At 40.9% G+C, this 17972-nt stretch overlaps 2 protein-coding genes across 5 annotated transcripts in view; one reads left to right on the top strand and one right to left on the bottom strand.

Moving 5' to 3' along the window:
* Positions 1-17972, top strand: part of BRF1 (BRF1 RNA polymerase III transcription initiation factor subunit) — a 127724-nt gene that overhangs the window by 22798 nt on the left and 86954 nt on the right. Inside the window, exons 2-3 of the mRNA XM_054400791.1 lie at positions 2227-2258; positions 12273-12345. Coding sequence (XP_054256766.1) covers positions 2227-2258; positions 12273-12345 — 105 coding nt within the window. The remainder of the gene's footprint in view (positions 1-2226; positions 2259-12272; positions 12346-17972) is intronic.
* On the bottom strand, positions 14373-16842 carry BTBD6 (BTB domain containing 6). Of its 4 annotated transcripts, none has more exons than XM_054400793.1 (5): positions 16621-16793; positions 16475-16581; positions 16138-16228; positions 15749-15867; positions 14373-15540 (listed from the first exon to the last, which is right to left on the bottom strand). In XM_054400793.1, the coding sequence occupies exons 1-5, from the start codon at positions 16681-16683 to the stop codon at positions 14508-14510; spliced, it is 1413 nt and encodes a 470-aa protein (XP_054256768.1). In that variant the 5' UTR covers positions 16684-16793; the 3' UTR covers positions 14373-14507. The 4 variants fall into 4 exon arrangements, with proteins under 4 accessions (XP_054256768.1, XP_054256769.1, XP_054256770.1 ...); XM_054400794.1 differs by having other exon boundaries at positions 16630-16793; XM_054400795.1 differs by having other exon boundaries at positions 16642-16793.

The raw sequence follows: 17972 nt of genomic DNA, 5'->3' as shown, positions 1-17972 counted from the left end.
TGGGTGGGTTTTTTTGTGTGTGTTTTGTTTCTTTACAGTAATAAAGTCTGAGCACTTGTAATGTCCTATTGAGTTTAGCTCTACCACCACAGCATTTTTATCATTTTGAGGAGGATGAAGTATAGCTTGCTATTTAGATTTCATGACTGTTACCGAAATGCCTGGGTTAGAAAAGCTTTGTGGCTCACTTAAACGTTTGGCATTCCTGACTCCTCTGTCTCCAGCAACAGCAGAGAGACTCTGGAACCATTCGCTTTGGTTCTTCAACCTATGAGCTGCTTTTCTTTTGGTGCTTTGCTTTGGTGTGTTTTCTTTTTTTTGTTTTGTTTTGTTTTGGTTTTTTTGTGTGTGGGGTTTTTTTTTTGGTGTGTGTATTTGTTTTGATGTTTGGTTTGGTTGGGTGGGTTTGTTTGTTTTGTTTTTCCTTAAGTTGTGATGAAATCTATTAGATGTGAGTGATAATTTTACTTTCTCTCAGTGGTGAAGGTATCTCATTGTAGGCATAGAATAACCAAACACTTCAAGTTAGTAACAAGCTAGGAATGTTTTCAGGCCTTGAATATTTCTCAAGCATAAAGTTGGTGTAGTGATTTCTTTCTAGATCTGTTTGAGCTTTACAGTTATTACAGTTACTTAGCTATTGCATTGTTAAATTATTTTCATTTTTTCCTTTCTCAGTACGTTGACCAAGAAGTTGCATTTAATTCAGTATTGTTCTATGTAGATTTGTAAGCTCTATATTTTATGGATGGTTTTTGTTAGCAATTTCAATAGCGTGTTAAAATTTAAGATTACTTTAATGTCTTGCATACTATCAATAAAGGATTTTGGACATTTTCAAAGACATACTGAGTTTTCAGCTAATTAAATATCCAGCTGTATCTTTTTTAATGCTAAAACTAGCTTTCACCAAATAATGTTAACATGATGTATTGAATTTTGTAACAGGTTTGGAGTACTGAATTCATTCGAGTTCGAACACAAATTAGGATTAAAAATGCACAAAGATAAAATTTCTTAGGGGGGTAAATGTTTATGTATGAACTGATTACATCATCTGAAATAATCTTCTTCCACAGCTGATGATATTTAGGAGAAACATGTAGTGTATTACTCTCATGTACTTGAAGAAGAACATACTTTAATTCTTGCATTACTGCAATGTACCAACTACACTGACATCTGTGTTTTTTTTAACACTGAGTTTCTTAACGCATTGCTACATAAACAAACACACATACACCTTTGCATACATTTTCTTTTCCTGCTTCACACACTCTCATTCTTTCACTCTTTACTTTGACACTCCTTTTAGTGGTAAAACTGGAACTCTTTTACAATGTGTAAGCCACACCTGAGTAGCTGATAGGAGATCCAGCTTCTGTTTTGTTACTTTGATAGCAGTGAGAAGGCTACCTTTGTACCTTAGGCTTAGTGGTGTTTTTTTTTTTTCTTTATTGTAAGACAATATGTGTGCATACTTTCAATTGAAATTTGCAGTGTTTCTTGGCTTGTTTTTAGCTATTGAGTTCCAAGTGCATCCACAAGGAGTAGTCGACAGTAACCTGACTTTTTTTTTTTTTTTTTAGCATGGGATATGACGGAGGGAATGAAAACTCAACAGATTTGTTTGGTCAGAGGAGTGTAGCCCAAGCAATTTTCTCTTTCCAGCTCTTTGACAGGTCCTCTTAGATGAGGACAAAAGAAACATATTGCAGTTTTCTTAGGTTGCTCTTCCATCTGTTTTTGTGGAATCCTGTGCTCCTAAGCTGGCATAGGAGACTGATGATGTTTTATGTTCTTAAAGGAAGTATAATGAGACTATTGTATTTTGCTATTATTGTTCTGTTTTGGCTTTTTGTTTGTGTGGGGTTTTTGTTTGTTTTGGGTTTTTTTGTTTGCTTATTTGTTTGTTTTTTAATTTGGTCTTTTTTAGACTGGAGCAAATGGCAAGTACTGTAAGGTGTTGGCTTGTGCTTTGGGACCACCATTCCACATAGACAACTTGCGCAGTGAATGCAGTGGGTGCTGGCAAATTTTCTGGGAAGTGGAACTGTTAGCTTGATGCTACTTGCTGGCAGAAGCAGTGCATCCAAGTTACCTAGCCTGTATTTGTTTTCTTGGAGAGTGAAACCTGGGTTAATTTCTTCCTTTTTTCTATTGCTAGTGAAATTAAGAAACACTGTCACCTTCCACAAGCGAGTGTATTCCTTGACATCTTCACAGACATGTTACTTGACCTGAGCGACCTTCTTCAGGTATTGTTGCTTTGTTGTTTTTTTGTTTGTTTGTTTCAAACTTTTGAAATGTTAAATTTTAATTGCAAGCAAAGAGCTGTAAGCATGGGCTATTCGGGGTGTTTTAAATTCTCTCTATAAAAATTCTGAATTGGAAACCCACTAGGTTTCTACATCAGAATAATTGTTCAGTGAAATTAAATGCAAAACAAATATTTTTTGCTTTTGTTGTCAAAAATAACATTGAGATTTAGAACAGTCCTTTCATCAAGATTCAGAGTCACTGCAATAGCACAGGGGCAGATGTTGCACATTTTAAAAGCAGTTGTTGAAGACAATTAACTTTTTTGGTAGGTGATACTGTGCAAAGGTTTACTGTACTACAGAGATGTGTTTTGTAAAATGTATTTTGAGAGAAATATGTACTTGCTCTGTATGTGGAAATAGAAAGCCTTACTGACATATGCTGTCCTACCCTCATTCTCCATGCTACAACTGTTTTACATACAATGTGAGTAGGTTAGTTGCATCTATTTTTGTCCTCCCAGCTGTCTTGGTAAATGGCATCCCTCTGAAGACTATTGCTTGAAGCAGTCTGCTGGAATTGCAATAATCAAATGAATCTTTAATTCTTAAAATTAGTAACTTCTCTCTGAAATATTTTGATTACTTATAACTACATACTTCATGTGTGGAATGGGAGGTTTATTTCCTTCTAAACAGAGCTGATTATTTTCATGGTGATGGTTATGAAACAGCATGATCACAGTAAAGATAAAGAACAGTCACACAGTGTGAGGAGGGAAGGGATATTCTAATTGTAAATAATAATAAAAAGCTGTATCATCAGAATGAACTGAAAGGAACAAAATTGAATGATTTTTGTCTTTTCCTCTCTGTACATTCCAGACAGAAAAGGTGTCGAGGTGGGGCATATGGGGACCGAAAAGGTTAAAGCGGGGAAACAGAAGAGATGGGACAGACAGAAACAGATTAGTAGTAGGGAAATAATGAACCTCAGAATGAGGGTAAAAATGCAAAATTTTAGTTTCATGGTCTGTATTTATGTATTTAGCTGTGTGAAGATTTTTGATGTGCTCTACTTTATAGCTTCTTTAAGGTGAATTTGGGCAAACTGTTTTTGTTAACTCTAGCAATCCAGAAAGTCCTGTTTAAAAAAGGTATACATTAACTTTTTTCAGGTGCTACTTTAATTTCTCCCCCACCCTGAGTTTGTTTAAAAAACAAGTGACAAAACCCAAAACATCTTGGTGGCAAAATGTTTATGGCCCAGTAGAAAACTTCAATACATTCTCCTTTAGATCAGCCTTTTCCCACAGATTGTATGCCTAGAAAAGAAAAGCAATTAGTTTATTAGATTATAGTTTATTACCTTGAAGTGCTGGGGTTTGTTTGTTGGTTTGTTTTTTGTTTTTGTTTTTTTTTTCAAGGATAGTTCTCCCATCCTGAAGTTGGGCTATGAATATTATTAAAGAAAGGTTCTTTACAGTAGTAGTAGTATCTTTCCAAAATATTTAATGTGTTCAGACTTGTCTGTACAAAATATATCATACTGGTCCATGTAACTGGGTTGTTTGGACGTTCTTTTGGTAAAATGAGAGAGGTGTCAGTTTTATAACACACAAAAAAATCACATCTGAAGGTCTAAAAAATGAGACCCTGTTGACCTTCACCAACTCTTTCTTAAATGCTAATAGCAAATTTTGAGCTTTTTCTTCATAATTTTCTGCCTGATGCAGCTCAGTTGCTGTGGGAGGTGAAGTGACCTGCAAGGCTACTAATAACTGGCCACAGGAATTTTTTTGAAGAAAATTACCAAATGGAACCTCCTTAGAAAGTGTCTTCATGGACGCTACTTGACTGAATTTCAGAACACCTTAAAATAGGCTTATGTGCATTTGAAGGGAAGAAAAAAGGGCAAAACCCTTTCTTATATTGCTTAATCAAAAAGCAAACCAAAGAGTAAGCTTTGTAACTCTGGGTACCAGCAAAAAAAGATAAATGACAGCCTGTGATAAAGGGCATCTGTTGCTTCCTTTTGCCATCTTTGCAGCTTGAAACAATATTAGCTCTGCCATTCTGCATTTTACTTATGGCACCCTCCACATCAGTCACCTTCAACCAGTGTTTTACAAGTGCTGGGGAGCTAACATCCTCTGTAGCTCACAACATAAGACAGGTGGCAGCTAAAAGTAAGAGTAACATTGAATCTGCTGTTACCTGCAAATCACTAGTCATTTAATGACTTGTCATGCTTGTTTTTTCTCTCTTGTTCTGTTTAGCTTTTTTTATTAAAAAAAAAAAAAAAAAAGAGGAGGGGAACTTGTGAGAGTGGTCTCTTACGGTTTGGTCTGTATTTCTTGTACAAACTCTGTCATTGAATTGCTTTGGGATTTGGTCCTCCATTCTCCATTTAAAAAAAAAAAAAAAAAAAAGGGCTGTCCCTAGAGTGTATTACACTTTTAGAAGAGTATTATGCTGCTAAAACTTAGCAATAGAGGAGACTAATTTTCACTGTTAATGGCAGTCTAAGAAGTCATACCAGTTTTCCTCTTATGCTGATGACTGAGATGTGGGAGTTTGTCTTATTCCAATTGAGAACTGCTGCATTTCATAATAGTTTTTGGAGCTGTCATCTCAGAAAAAGCCAAAATGTCTTCGTATTTTTAATTGAAAAGGCAATTTCTTTGCTATTTTTCCTCCCATTTTTTCTTCAGGTGAAGTATGTCCTGTGTCTTGCAAGCCTCGTGTTAAAAGTGTTGCCAGATTCAGTATGCCTCTGCTACCTTCAGACTTTTTTTAAGCATTATCTGAAATGAACTGAAAATGTCCAGACCACTGCTACAAATCAGGCTTTTTCCTTGCGTGGAGCAGCAAAGCTGAATGTTGATTGAGTTGAAGGAAGATCAGTCATCAGTCTCTGACAGGGAAAGTACTTGCTTATATTTTCAGATACTGCATTTTACTTGCAAATACAGTCTTTAGAGAGGTCTGTAATCAGGCCTTTTGTTTGCTTTTTTTGTTAGTCCAATCTAAGCGACAGGCCTTGCCTGTTTGGGTGAGTTGCGAAGCTTGTCTAGCCTTGGCCCCACTTTAGGTGTGCTCATCTGTTTCAGAGCAGCTCATTCCTTGTACCTGGAGAATTGTTTGCTAAAGTTTTCATGTCAATGTGCTGAAATGCAGCCATTCTCATCCTCAAAAATGGCAGCTTCTTTTTTAGCCTCTTGTAATCTCCGCTGTCATGGTCTTTGCAATGTGGTTATAAAAGGCTTTGGGAAGAGGTGTTGGCAGTTCTTGGATCTCCAGTTTCAGCCTACTGGAATATCCTTTTTAGGGTTCCTAGTGTGTCCTGCTGTTAAATAATGCTTACTGGAAAGATGTTAGACAGACCCTGGCTCTTTCATAGGAGCGTGCAGCAGGAGGATTAGCAGCAATGGACATAGTGATTTAAAAAGAGGTGTTTCGACTTGATATGAAGAAAAGGTTTTTCACCATAAGGCCAGCCAAACATTGAAACAGGCTACTCAAAGCTGTTTTGAAGTCTCAGGATCTTGAAAACCTTGATGGCCTTAGTTTGTTCTTGTAGGTGACACTGCTTTGAGTGGGAGATTGGGCCGGAGACCTGCAGAGATCCAATATATCCCAGACTATGCTAGGGTTTTAAATAAGGGAAGAGGGTGCATAAGAAGTGAGAATCAGTAGCTAGTATTTGCTTGGTCTCCTTTGGTCTCTCTTCCACTTCAAAATGCAGCTCTCACCTCCTACTTCTTTATCTTCAATTTGTCAAGTAATAGTACTTTATTGTCCAGAAAGATTTTTATTGTGAGTTATTTTTGACACTAATTTTTATTTATTTCTTCTAAAGGCAACATTGGCCTGATTCTCCTATGCTTGTCACGAATTACTCTGAGTTTCTTGCATAGATGGTATGATAATGGTTTATGGTACTGCTGTGCTTTTGGAAGGAAGAAAGCTAGAACTACCATGTATATGATTGGCAAAAAGTAGATTCTCCCTTTGGAGTCCCTAGACTGAAAGCAATGCTTTAAAGCATAGCATGAGAAGCAGCTGCTTAATACTGATGTGTTTCTTTTTGAAGTGCAGTCTGACAAGCTGAGTTTGGTGCATTTGTAGTTTTGTCTATTGTCTTTTGAGGTTAAATATAATGTTCTGCTTGCACCATGTGTCCAAAAAATAAGAACTTAGTTTGAGTTGAGAAGGGCAAAATAGAGTATTTTTAAACACTCTACTGATTTGCTTCAATTTTTAATACCCTTTGTTCATTTAAAGTTATTAATATGTTTGATTGTGTTTGCCTTTATTGCCCCTATGCAAATTGCTGTGTTGATTGAGTTAATTCAAACAGTCTGGTTGGGACCTTCAGGCATTACTATACTAGAAATGTTAATAATGAATCAAATAACCACAGGTGCCTCTTTCCCCAGCAACAGACACTCTCCTTAAAAACTCATTTGCTTTTCATGCTTGCTTAATTATTTAGGCAAGCAGCCATGGATGTCTCACAGTGCGAGTTCCCATCATGTTCCAACTGCCCAGTCTTTGTCTGTCTAAAAGACAGAATACCTTAACCACTGCTACCATTTGTAATATTTCTCTGGAATGCCAGACTGTGGTCTTTTAAGGTCTTTTTGGAAGTTGCTCACAGTGAAAAGGGTATTGATTTATAAATTTATGGAACTTATGGTCGAGCAAGGACTTTAATTCAGTGATTGCATTTTTTTTTCTTTTTGCTTCTGTCCAGAAAGTAAATTGACTGGGTAACTATATGAATAGGAGATTCCCTGTTTCCCAAAGACAGTTTAAAATTCTGGAAAGTGTTAGATTGATGAACATCTGAATTCCTGTGTTACTGGAAACAAGCTATTTGTTGTTACTTCTAAAAGTGGAAATATATTGGTATTTGTGAACACATCAGGCATGATGTGAAAGCAAGAGGAAATTATGAAAGGGTGAGAGTCCCTATGAAAGTGCCCCTTTCAAATCAGCATCTGATGACTGACAGATGTGAAATGAAAAGACTGTGTCTGCAAAAAATACTGTGAAGGGCAAATACTATAGCAAATAGAAAGATCTTTCTGTAAAGATGTAACTAAATAATTGGAAGCCATTCCTTCTCCAAATGCCCCTTGTAACTAATATGAAGCATTCTGTAACAAGAATGGAGATTAACTGTTGGTAAAAGATAACATGTTGGAGAATCTTAAGTTCTCCTGTAAAACCTCAAAGGTAAAATCAAGGGTTTGTAGCAGAGCCTTGGTGAGTACATACTTTGAAAGATGTTGTGTTGCTAAGGAATCTGTTTGTTTGTTTTAAATAACTAAACAACACAACAAAAAAAACCCCACTCCAACAACCAACAAACCAAGAAAACCACCCCCTCCCCACCAAAATCACCAAACATACAAAAAACCCCCTAGCCTTCCCCCACCCCAAACCAACAACAAAACAAGAAAACCCCATCCACAAAACAACATCTCAGTGGCAAGTGTGTATGTTTGTGAATTGATTCTGTTAAAGATGAACCAAATGTAAAATAATACGGTAACAACTATCAGGTTATGCAGATGTTTTAAAATTTCCCCTCTGACAAGAAGTTGACAACACTGTTGCAGTAGATGTGGATGCTCAAACCTAGTGATGGCATAAAGTAGAGGTTTAATATCCAATGAAAATAGAAAAACAAAGCATGCAAGTCTATTAAAAAACTTGTCACTCATTGGCAATTTTGGATGGGGATAGTTGGGGAAGTCCTGGTTTTCAGTATGATCTTTTTACATTAAGAAAGTGAAGAGGCCAAAGTTGATGTAGTTAAGCTTTAAAGCTGTACGGATTCAATTCTAAGCCAAAGACATCCTTTTAGAAGGGTTATTTTTGTTTGTTATCCATTCTAAGGACTCAAATTAGGTTTTATGAATGCAAATGTCATATGGTTCTAAATCTGGACCGTTAAGCTTTTGATGGATTGGAGTATATGAATTTTTATAAGAAGTTCTTAATGAAGAAAGAACTAGAAATTAAAGTAGGCATCTAAAATAATTCTCTTAATTTTCTAAGCTTAATGGAGTGCAAAAACACATACAAATGATGAGAGTAAGGAAAGACTATATGCCTATTATATATCATATCTCATCTGTCACAGAGTGTCTATTTGTGAGTAATAGTTGAAATTAGTAGCAGAAAATTTTACTGAAAGGGCTTTCTTCCACTGAACACTCAACACAAGCCCAGGAGGCAAACTGTATTTTGGGCTTCATCACAAGGAGTGTGGCCAGCAGCTCGAGAGAGGTGATTCTTCCTTACCATTTGCTCTGCTCTTGTGAGACCCCACCTTTAATGTTGCGTTCAGTTCTGGCATTGCCATCACAAAAAGGACATAGAACTGTCAGAGCAAGTCCAGAGGAGGGCCACAAGGATGATCTGAGTGCTGGAGCACCTCTGCTATGAAGATAGGCTGAGGGAGCTGGGGTTGTGCAACCTGGAGAAGGTCTGGTGGTATTTTATAACTGCCTTCTATTATCTGAAGGGATCCTGCAGGAAAGCTGGAGAGGGACTTTTTCATAGAGGTGTCCTAGTGATAGGACAAGGGGGAATGGTTTTAAGATGAGGGAGAGTAGGTTTGGACTGGATCTTAGGGACAGTACAAGGGTGGCAAGACTCTGAAATAGTTTGCCAAGAAGGTGATGAGGCTCGTGAAGGGCCTAGAGCACATACCCTATGAGGAGCAGCTGAGGGAGCTGGAGTTGTTTATTATGGAGAAGAGGAGGCTGAGGGGAGACCTTATTGCTCTCTACAGCTACCTGAAGGGAGGTTGGAGCAAGGAGGGGGCCAGCCTCTTCTCCTTCCTGGTGACAGGACTAGAGGAAAAGGTTATGAGCTGCACCTGGGAAGGTTTAGGCTGCATATTTGGAAATAGTTCTTCACTGAAAGGGTTATCAAACACTGGAATGGTCTACCCAGGGCAGTGGTGGAGTCACCATCCCTGGCAATGTTTAAGTGGCATGTGGACCTGGTACTCAGGGACATGGCTTAGTGTTGACCTTTTAGTGCTGGGTTGAAGGTTGGACTGCAGCTGATCTTGAAAGTCGCTTCCAACCAAATATATTTTAGATTCTGTTGTGGATGCCCTCGCCCTGGAGGGGATCCAGGTTGGATGTGGCCTTGAGCAACCAAGTCTAGCTGAGAGGTGTCCCTGCCCAGGCAGGGAGGTTGGAGTAGATGATCTCTGCTGCTAAACACAGAAGCTCTTAAAATATTGTGCTTCATCAGTTTGTAATGCCATCACAGATTTTTGGGTGAGCTTAATGCCATCTTTAATTTCCCATTTATGATAAATGCCTCAGAACCTGTGAATATCTGGTCACCTTTAAAGATGAGAAGCATATTGAGGGAACCTTAGGTCTCGCTTCCCATTGATTTGCCAGGAAAACTGAGAGCAATTAAATATTCCTGATTCTTTTGATGACATTATGCTGGCATTAAAAATGTGCGAGCTTCATGAGGAAAACAACAAAAAGCATGTCACCCTCTGTAAACGATGCTTGCTTTCTAAAGTAGTAGTAGCCAAAACTGCAGAGACATGCACTTGTGATCAAAAGAAAGAATTTCCCCCCTAGTGTACCATTTCTATTTGAATTTATTATTTTGTGTAAATACTCTGCTTACACCTTGAAGTTGGTCATAAAACACTGTTGTGGGTGAAGTGGAAAGGCAGGTTAGATTTAAGTTTGTAACTTTTCAAATAGACCATGCATGGATCTCAAGACTTTTTGTTAGACTGAGGGGAGGACTCCAAACAGTCATCGAGCAGTATTATTATGCATCTGTCTTTGCTTTAGATTTAATTTGGGACCTACTTTGATTGTTAGAACTTCACTGGGAAAAAACCCATGTTTCTTTATGCCTCTTCATATTTATTTGCTCTTTGATGATTACATTTATGGAAAGTCTGCTTGGGAGGAGTTTCTTAGAGAGTGACATGGTTTGATGTTTGCATCAGCTATTTGGATGTCATGACCAAAAAAACCCAGAAGGAGAAATTGTGTGAATTTGAGGGTGGCTTTCTTCTAAATTAAAACAAAACAACTAGATGAGTTTGTGGAGTCTCTGATGGAAATATTGAATGTACTTGGCTCTACTGAAGTAAGTTTATTGATTTGTGCAGTGAACTTGTCCTTGCAGAATAAGGTCTAAATGACGAGGTTTAAGAACTATTGTAACGTGGTCAGCCAACTTAGGCTGAAACTACAGCCAAATCCCCACTCTTTATGTCAACATTCTTTAGACAAAAGGTCAAAACAAGCCATTCTAAGCTTGCAAGTGAATCTAGAGCATCTCAAGCCAACTGAAACATTACAGATAGTTTGCAGTAGTAATGTCTGGTTCTGTTTCTGGCTCATGGAAAGTCACATGCTCTTAAACTTCTCTATGAATTGCCAGATTCAGTAGGTGCTTAATTTTTTGTATATAACTCAGTGACTTACTTGCCAAGAAATATGCTTCTTATTTAAAGGGTATATTTTGTTCATTTCCTTCCCATAGAATAGTATTTCTATGTTGTTTGGTATTTCAGAAAGAAAGGGTAGTAAAACTTAAGACTATAGTTTTGTATCTTATAGGCCAGTCCAACTATTGGTCAGACACAGCATGAAAGGTATTCAACAATGGAATGAATTACCATTGTATCATATACACTTGATTGCATAGTCACTTTCAAGATACAAGATCACTCAGAGGATTTCTTTGAAGTTGTTTAAAAAAAAAAATCTAATTTGAAGAAAAATTCACATTAAGAATATTTTGACATTAAAAATTTTTTTGTGAAAATATACCAGAAAATACATATTTATTTTTGATGGCTTGGTAGAAGCATCTATACACTTGAGAGGAAAGCTTACTTTTAAACTAATGTTGCTAAAGCTCTATTGTGAAACTGAAAGGGAATATACTTAGTAACAGGGCTTTTTATTTTCATAGGCTTGTACCATGTCAATAACACAGTTGTGTTATTGACTGCCTAGTAAACACCTTCACTCTCCTGGCATGTGAGAGAGGCAGTTCGGATGCTTTGATTAACTGAATACATCCTATCCTTAAGAAAAAAAAATCAAAACAGCTTGTTTAGAGTGTAGGAGGACAGAGATTTTTATACCAATGTTGACCTTTACATATGCCTTGGGGAAGCAAGGTGTTCATGGAGCTTCGTGGGAATGTTTGGGGGTGTTTGGGAACTGAAGTATATCCTGTCTTTCTTGCTGACCACAAAAACATATCTTAAGATAGTGAAAGAAAACTTCCTCAGACTTTTAAAGTACAAATGTAGTGCCCGTGCTATAAATTGCAAATCAGAGTATGAAGAATAACTCCTCCCCTCAGTTTATATCCTCAGTACAGCAGTAAAGGAGAAAGGGGACCAGGTTTCAGTCCCTAGCACCTTAGCAAGTTTGGTGTGGTTTAGGGTTTTTATGATTTTTTTTTTTTTTTTATTGTAGGGTCATCTGGGCTAAGGTCCAAATAGTAAGATATTACAAATAACCATTTGGGCATGTAGGACCACTCCTTGCTTTGGTGGAAAAGTTTGGGGTATGCTTGTGCAATACTTAATTATCCCACTTCACAGGCTCATGCAGAACTGAAATTTGCACTAACTTGTGAGTATTTGCTCAGGGTTTGTTACATTACAAGATAAATGACACTTCATATATACTGATATTATTTTAAAGCCCACTTAACGCTCTGTTAGGTGACAACTGAAAATCTATCAAAGTATTACAGTGCAACATGAACAATTGTTTAAAAAAATTTCAGTATATACTTACACTTTGATTTACAATGATAATTTGTGCAGCTTTTGACAAGCACCAAGAATTTATTCTATACCTATGAATATCACTTGTGTTACTTCTTGAGCTTTTCTCCTTTTACATATAAATGTTCTATTAAAAAGGTTTGTGGTTTCAATTTAAATAATGTTGTGGGTTTTTTTTTTTTTAATAGGTGAATGTCTATGTGCTGGGAAAAACTTTCCTTCTGTTGGCCAGAGAACTCTGCATAAATGCTCCAGCCATAGGTATTTATTTTTTTTATGAGTTGATTTTTGAGTATTTTGAGTGTATTTTCTGAATGGTTACTTGACAAGAATGTGTATGTGTGTGTATATATACACATAGTATTGTGTGTGAAATACCAAAGTGGTAACAGAAATGAAGCTGGAATCAATCGAGGCATTGCTGACGGATAGTCTGTTCTTTATGTAAGAGGCTTTTGGGAGCTAGATGCTGTTTTCTTTGACAAATAATTTTGTTGCCGTTTCTGAGAATAGCTTAGGCTATGCTAAGACAATGGGCTGATGTGAAACAAATCTGTGTCTCTAAAAGCTTGCACAGGCCTGTCGTACTTTCAGAGAGATGCAACATTTGATAAAGTATTTGGCAAATTTATTATCTGTTCATCACCTGTAGCTGAGGTGTTCAGTGCTTGAAATACAAGTGGCTGGTTGGAAAATGAGGAGCAACTTTTTTCAAGCATGTGAATAACTTTAAATTAGTAAGTCATTACTCAAGTCGCAACAGTGATAGGGGAGGTGGGTTTTACTCTGTCTAAAAGGTAAAAGCCTATTGCCTAGGCTGTAGCTTTTAAGGACACTTACAGAGAGGTCTGCCTGCTACCCACCTCTGTGCAGGAAATTTCTTCCTCTATCTTTACTCCCACTCTCCTTAATCTGTATTGAGAGAATCAGATGCCTTTGTCTTCAAGAACACCACATGCACACCCATTCAGCTGTACTCAGTTGGGCACGTAACTGCCTGCTTTTGCAGCAGGAGAACGGGCAGCTCAGATACCGAGCATCATCATAACAGCATCCAGATAGCACATGGTAGTACACAGCTACAGCCATCATGGTGTGCTGGTTTTGTTAGCAAAGGTTGATGTATGGAAAAATGAAAATTTTCTGCCTTTTTTTTTAAGAGAAAACAGGCAGAATTTGTATTGCAGCTTAGTTTCAAAGGTGAAAATTAAGGCAGCTTAGGAAGAGGCAAACAGAAAAACCCTTCTAAGTCAAAGGTGGATATGCTTGTATACATGGAAAAAAATACTGGTTTAGACTGCTGTTTGAGTATTCATTCCAAGGTCACTGAGAAGGGATATTTAGAAATATTGTTTGCTTTATATAATTGACTTATGTGTAATGATTGTGAGATACTTGAGGAAAAACAGCTACTTTTATCACCCATGAGAAAAGTTAAGGGTACTTGCTCTAAAATGACTGCTGCTAGCAGGGGAAGGAAAGATCCAGCAGTTTTTGTGTAAGGTATTTCTAGTTGTTAATTTTGAGTGAACTTACAGACCATCTTGCAATTATTTGTCTAATGTCTGCTCCCAAATGTGAGAATGGGATGTGTATTTAGTTAGTGGCTGTCAGTATTGCAGCTCAGGGCTAAATCTGTGATGAAGCATGTCACTGCATTATCTGCTATTCATCTGTATGTCTTGACTCTGGCCCTTCAAGTAGGGTACAGTTTAAGAGGTGCAAGTGTCAGTGTTGCTGTTTGCTGGGCAGGCTCGAGGTTAACAGAGATGATACATGTGAATGGGTAGTAGAAGCTTTCAAATATGACCACAGGATAATTTTCATCAACTTTGATTACACTCATGCTTTGTCTATCTCCAGCTTAGGTAACAAGCAAAAATCCCCGAGCTTCTATTTCCTTTTTTCGAAGGAAAATAAAGGCTGCTGATAGATATTTAAGTTACCAGGCAAGGGAACCTTTGTGTTTCAGTGATGGCTAATGCCCTGTGTTATCACCCATTAACTGTACTGTAGATGAATTAACAGACAAGCCATAAGATCATCAGTGATCAAGTACACAGGATTTAGGGCATGTAAAAATGTTTTATATTTCACAGATTCATAAACTGCTCTAGTTTAAAACATTCTGTTTAAGTCAGATGCAGTCTGCAAGTTAGTTATCTATATACAAAATAGATCTTGCACGTACTGTGCATTTAACATTTTTCTGCTTGTTGCAGTCTTAATAATTAAGTCAAATAGCTTATGAATAAATAAAATAAGATTAAATTCAAGAGCATTCCTTCACTTATTTGTATAGCCTCATGTAGCAGATAGGTAAGTAGCGTAACATTCCATACTGCTGCAGAGTGTATAGCAAAACTGAAAAATCCCTTAATGCACATCATTGCAGTATTGGAATACAATCAAGGTGAAATGCATCATGCATAGAAAATGAGCTCAGGTATTTGTCCTCCTTGTACTCCAGTTCCATTGGTACTGTCCGAGGAGCACTGGAACTGGAATGTCACTTTCCCGCACTGCACTTCAGTCATTCCCTCTTGCCCAAAGTAACTGAGTTCATTACCATCAAGAATAGCACTTACGTTGTAAAATGTGTCTTGCTCGACCTGCACAGGGTGTTCAAACCACACAGAGAACGTGTTACTGGAGCCATCGGAGGTAAACTTTGTCAGATTTTGAGCAAGGACAACACCTAACCGCTTCAGTTCTATTTTGACACTGTATTCGGCCTTGCCACAGCTTGACCCATACAGTCCCAGTCCTGCTATAAATATCCGTTTGTCTACGGCAAACTGAATACTGTCACATCGCCCTCGGTACCGCCACTGATTGCTGCGATATGCAGATGACTGAAACCGATGGCATCGCTGTGGTATGAGTCCTTTTCTTTTTGTTAGTGGAAACTCTAGTTTGGGTTTATTTGCAGCAGTGTACCATAGGAATATGTTGTGAGTTTCCTCAAGGGTGAGGATGTCCGACTGGGCAGCTCCATTGGCAAACTCTTCCAAAGTCATGGTTGGAATCCGCACCAAATACAAAGCCTTTCCTAATACATTCCTCTTGTTGCGTGGTGTAACTGGTAGCCCTTGCCTTTTGCATTCAGCCTCTGCCCAGTTGAGAACAGCCTCAAAAACTACCACTTCCTTGGTGTTGAGTGCCTCCCGGGTTACAATGATCTCTAGTGTTTGTTGATCTATTTCACAGAAGCCCTCTGACTTCAGTGCCATTTCTGCTTGAGCATCAATCACTTCCCAGCAGCGCTGCGTCAGCTCTGGCTCCTCGAAGAGCCTGCTCTGAGACAGCAGGACACAAGCATTCTTCGCTTCTAAACTGGTCTCCAGAAAATTGACGCAAGCCTTTGCTAGGGCCGGCACAATGTACTTCTTGGCAGCATACAGGGTAGCCAGCACCGTGTCAGCTTCCAGGTCTATTTCATCACTATACATGTATCTAGATGGGGGGGGCAGAAAAAACGCAGGCCATGAAAGATTGATCTATAATCATCTTTGCTGACAGTGAATTTGACATTCAATGTTTGTCAGCACACAAAGTAAACAGTAATAAGTATGTATTGCACAATGGCAATTAAGAAATGTATATTTTTATAAGCTACTTTGATTCTGTCCACGTAATTAGTAGACTTGTATTGGCCACTTACTTTAATAGGATTAGAAAGGCTGCAGGTTCCACATCTGGTATATGGATTTCAGATTTGACCTCTGCAAGATCGCCGTAAAACATAGCGTAGAAGACAGAGCTACCCACTGCCAAAACATACTGGAAAATAAAGAGAGAGAAGCCTCAGTAACATGGATGGGGAACAGCTGAGCATGCTGGCTTCAGCTACAGCTATACGTAGGGAAAGTTAAAGGCTGCAGTGGGAGCAGAAGCCTGCCATAGACTGTTCCCTTTAATGGCAGTGTATGTGAATTACTTTAGGGATTACACGAAAGCTGCAATTAGGAAAAAAAAGTGGGACCTGGTTCTGAGGCAGGGAGTGAAGGCGATATGCATAGTATTGAAAAGCTAAAAAATAGCCGCACAAACCTTATGGGCAGGAACTTTCTTGGATGCCCCAGGCGGGCCCACGATGAAGTGAACGTCAGCCATGAGTTCGTTATTGAACATCAGCGCGTTCCTGCAAGCGAGGGGGAGGGAGGAGAACGCCCTGTTAGCCGCAGGCAGCCCCTCACCTGGTGTCCCAAGCCCGCCGGCACACAGCCGCCCGAGCCTCCCCCCGCGGCGTACCCTAAGGCTCCGGTCCCATCCCGGGGCGTCCCGGCCATCACGTCTGGCCTTGGTGCAGGTGCACGAGGCCGAATCTCTCTCGATCTCTCTCCCGCTCCCCACCCCCGGGGAGAGTCCGGCCGGGCCCGGCCCTTACCTCTCCCGCAAGGTGGGGTGGAAGGACTGCCAGTTGGCGCTTTCCAAGTTGTTGTTGTTGAGGTTCTGGAGCTGTGGCGGCGGGGGCGGCTGAGCGCTCTGCTGAAGCTGCAGGGCGTTCTTCTTGCTGTTGGCAGCGGTGGCGGCGGCGGCGGCGTTACTGTTTGCAATGTTGGTGTTGGTGCTGGCAGGGTAAAGTTCTGCAGCCATCTTCTTCTTGAGGGACAGGGGCACTATCTCATAGCATCCTGGCACCTTGCTGTTTGACCTCACACTCTTTTTGGACTTCTTTAAGGTCTCTGGAAGCAGAAGAAAAAAAGTCAAACACTTCATGATCCTGCCATTGAGGCAACCATGGGGCAGTGGCATGAGCAAGTGAACTAACAAATCCCAAATGCGGGTCCCACTATCTGGGTATTGTGTGCTTCCAGATGCAGGGCAGCTTTTGATTTTTTTTGGTGTGTGCGCGCTCTTTGGTTACAAGCCCGACGCACCTTTCCAGGGGGAAAAGGACGATGCTGGATCGGATCAGCGCCAGCGCTCACCTTGGCCCGGAGCGGGGGTCCCAGCCTCCACGGCACTGCCACGACTGCAGTGGGGAACCCGAGCCGGAGTAGCGGGCAGTTCCTTCCCCCAAGGAAAGGAGATAAAAAAGGCCAAAAATAAGGAAGAAAAAAGAAAAAGCCAAAATCCAGCAACGCAACCCCACAAATCCAGCCGAAGCGGTGGGTCAGGAGCAACAGTCAATCCACAAATCCTGCGAGTGCAGCAGCCCGGCAAGGGTGAAGCGCAGCCAGCCGCCCGATCCCCGCTGCCAGCAACCGTCCTTTCTCGCCCGGCGGGGGCACATCCGTGGCGGCCGGGCCGAGGCGAGGCGGCTGCTCTCTGCAGTCCCAATTCCGGGCGGCCCCCGCCGCCGCCGCTCGCACCAACTTTCCCTCTCCTCTCCCCACGGCTGCTGCCGCCCCTCGGCACTGCTCCTCCGCGCTCCTCCCGCCCGCGTCGGGGGCGTTGCTGGCCGCGGGGCGCTTCGGCTCCTCCGCGGCGGCGCTGCCCGCGGCGCTTCCCCTCGCAGTGGTGGCGGCGGGATGCAGCGCTGGGCGACGGAGCTCTACGCGGCTCTGCCGGGCCCTGCCTCCGCCTCCCGCCCTAATAGGCAGCCGCCGCGCCGCGCGTCACGACGGCCCGCGCCAATGGGAACCGCCGGGGTGCGGCGGGGGGATCCGCGTTCCCGCCCCACCGTGTGTCAGTCTTCTGCGCGCCCCGGTGTGCCCCCCGCGCACTCTCAGCTGCCCGCCTGGGGGCGCTCTGCTGGCGGCACCGGCCCCGGGGGCGCGGGTACGTGCGCAGCGCTGAGCTCAGCCGCGTCCGCACGTTCCTTTCTGCCAGCACCGCGGGAGAGCCCGGCAGTCTCTCCGACGCCCGTTGCCCCTGCGCCCAGCCGGACTACTGTGGAGGGGACCGGCCGAGGGGCAGCCGTGGCGGAACGGAATGGGGCG

Source organism: Indicator indicator, chromosome 4, assembly GCF_027791375.1.
Source record: "Indicator indicator isolate 239-I01 chromosome 4, UM_Iind_1.1, whole genome shotgun sequence".
Lineage (NCBI taxonomy): Eukaryota > Metazoa > Chordata > Aves > Piciformes > Indicatoridae > Indicator > Indicator indicator.
The sequence above is the reverse complement of the archived record's forward strand: the minus strand, read 5'-3'. Positions and strand labels throughout refer to the sequence as shown.

Coding starts and splice junctions, on each gene's coding strand:
- BTBD6 (XM_054400792.1), bottom strand. CDS start 16,842: ATGCCACTGCCCCATGGTTGCCTCAATGGCAGGATCATGAAGTGTTTG. Junction 16,229..16,474: donor CACCCCACCTTGCGGGAGAG/GTAAGGGCCGGG, acceptor CCTCGCTTGCAG/GAACGCGCTGATGTTCAATA. Junction 15,541..15,748: donor GCCTTTCTAATCCTATTAAA/GTAAGTGGCCAA, acceptor CCCCCCATCTAG/ATACATGTATAGTGATGAAA.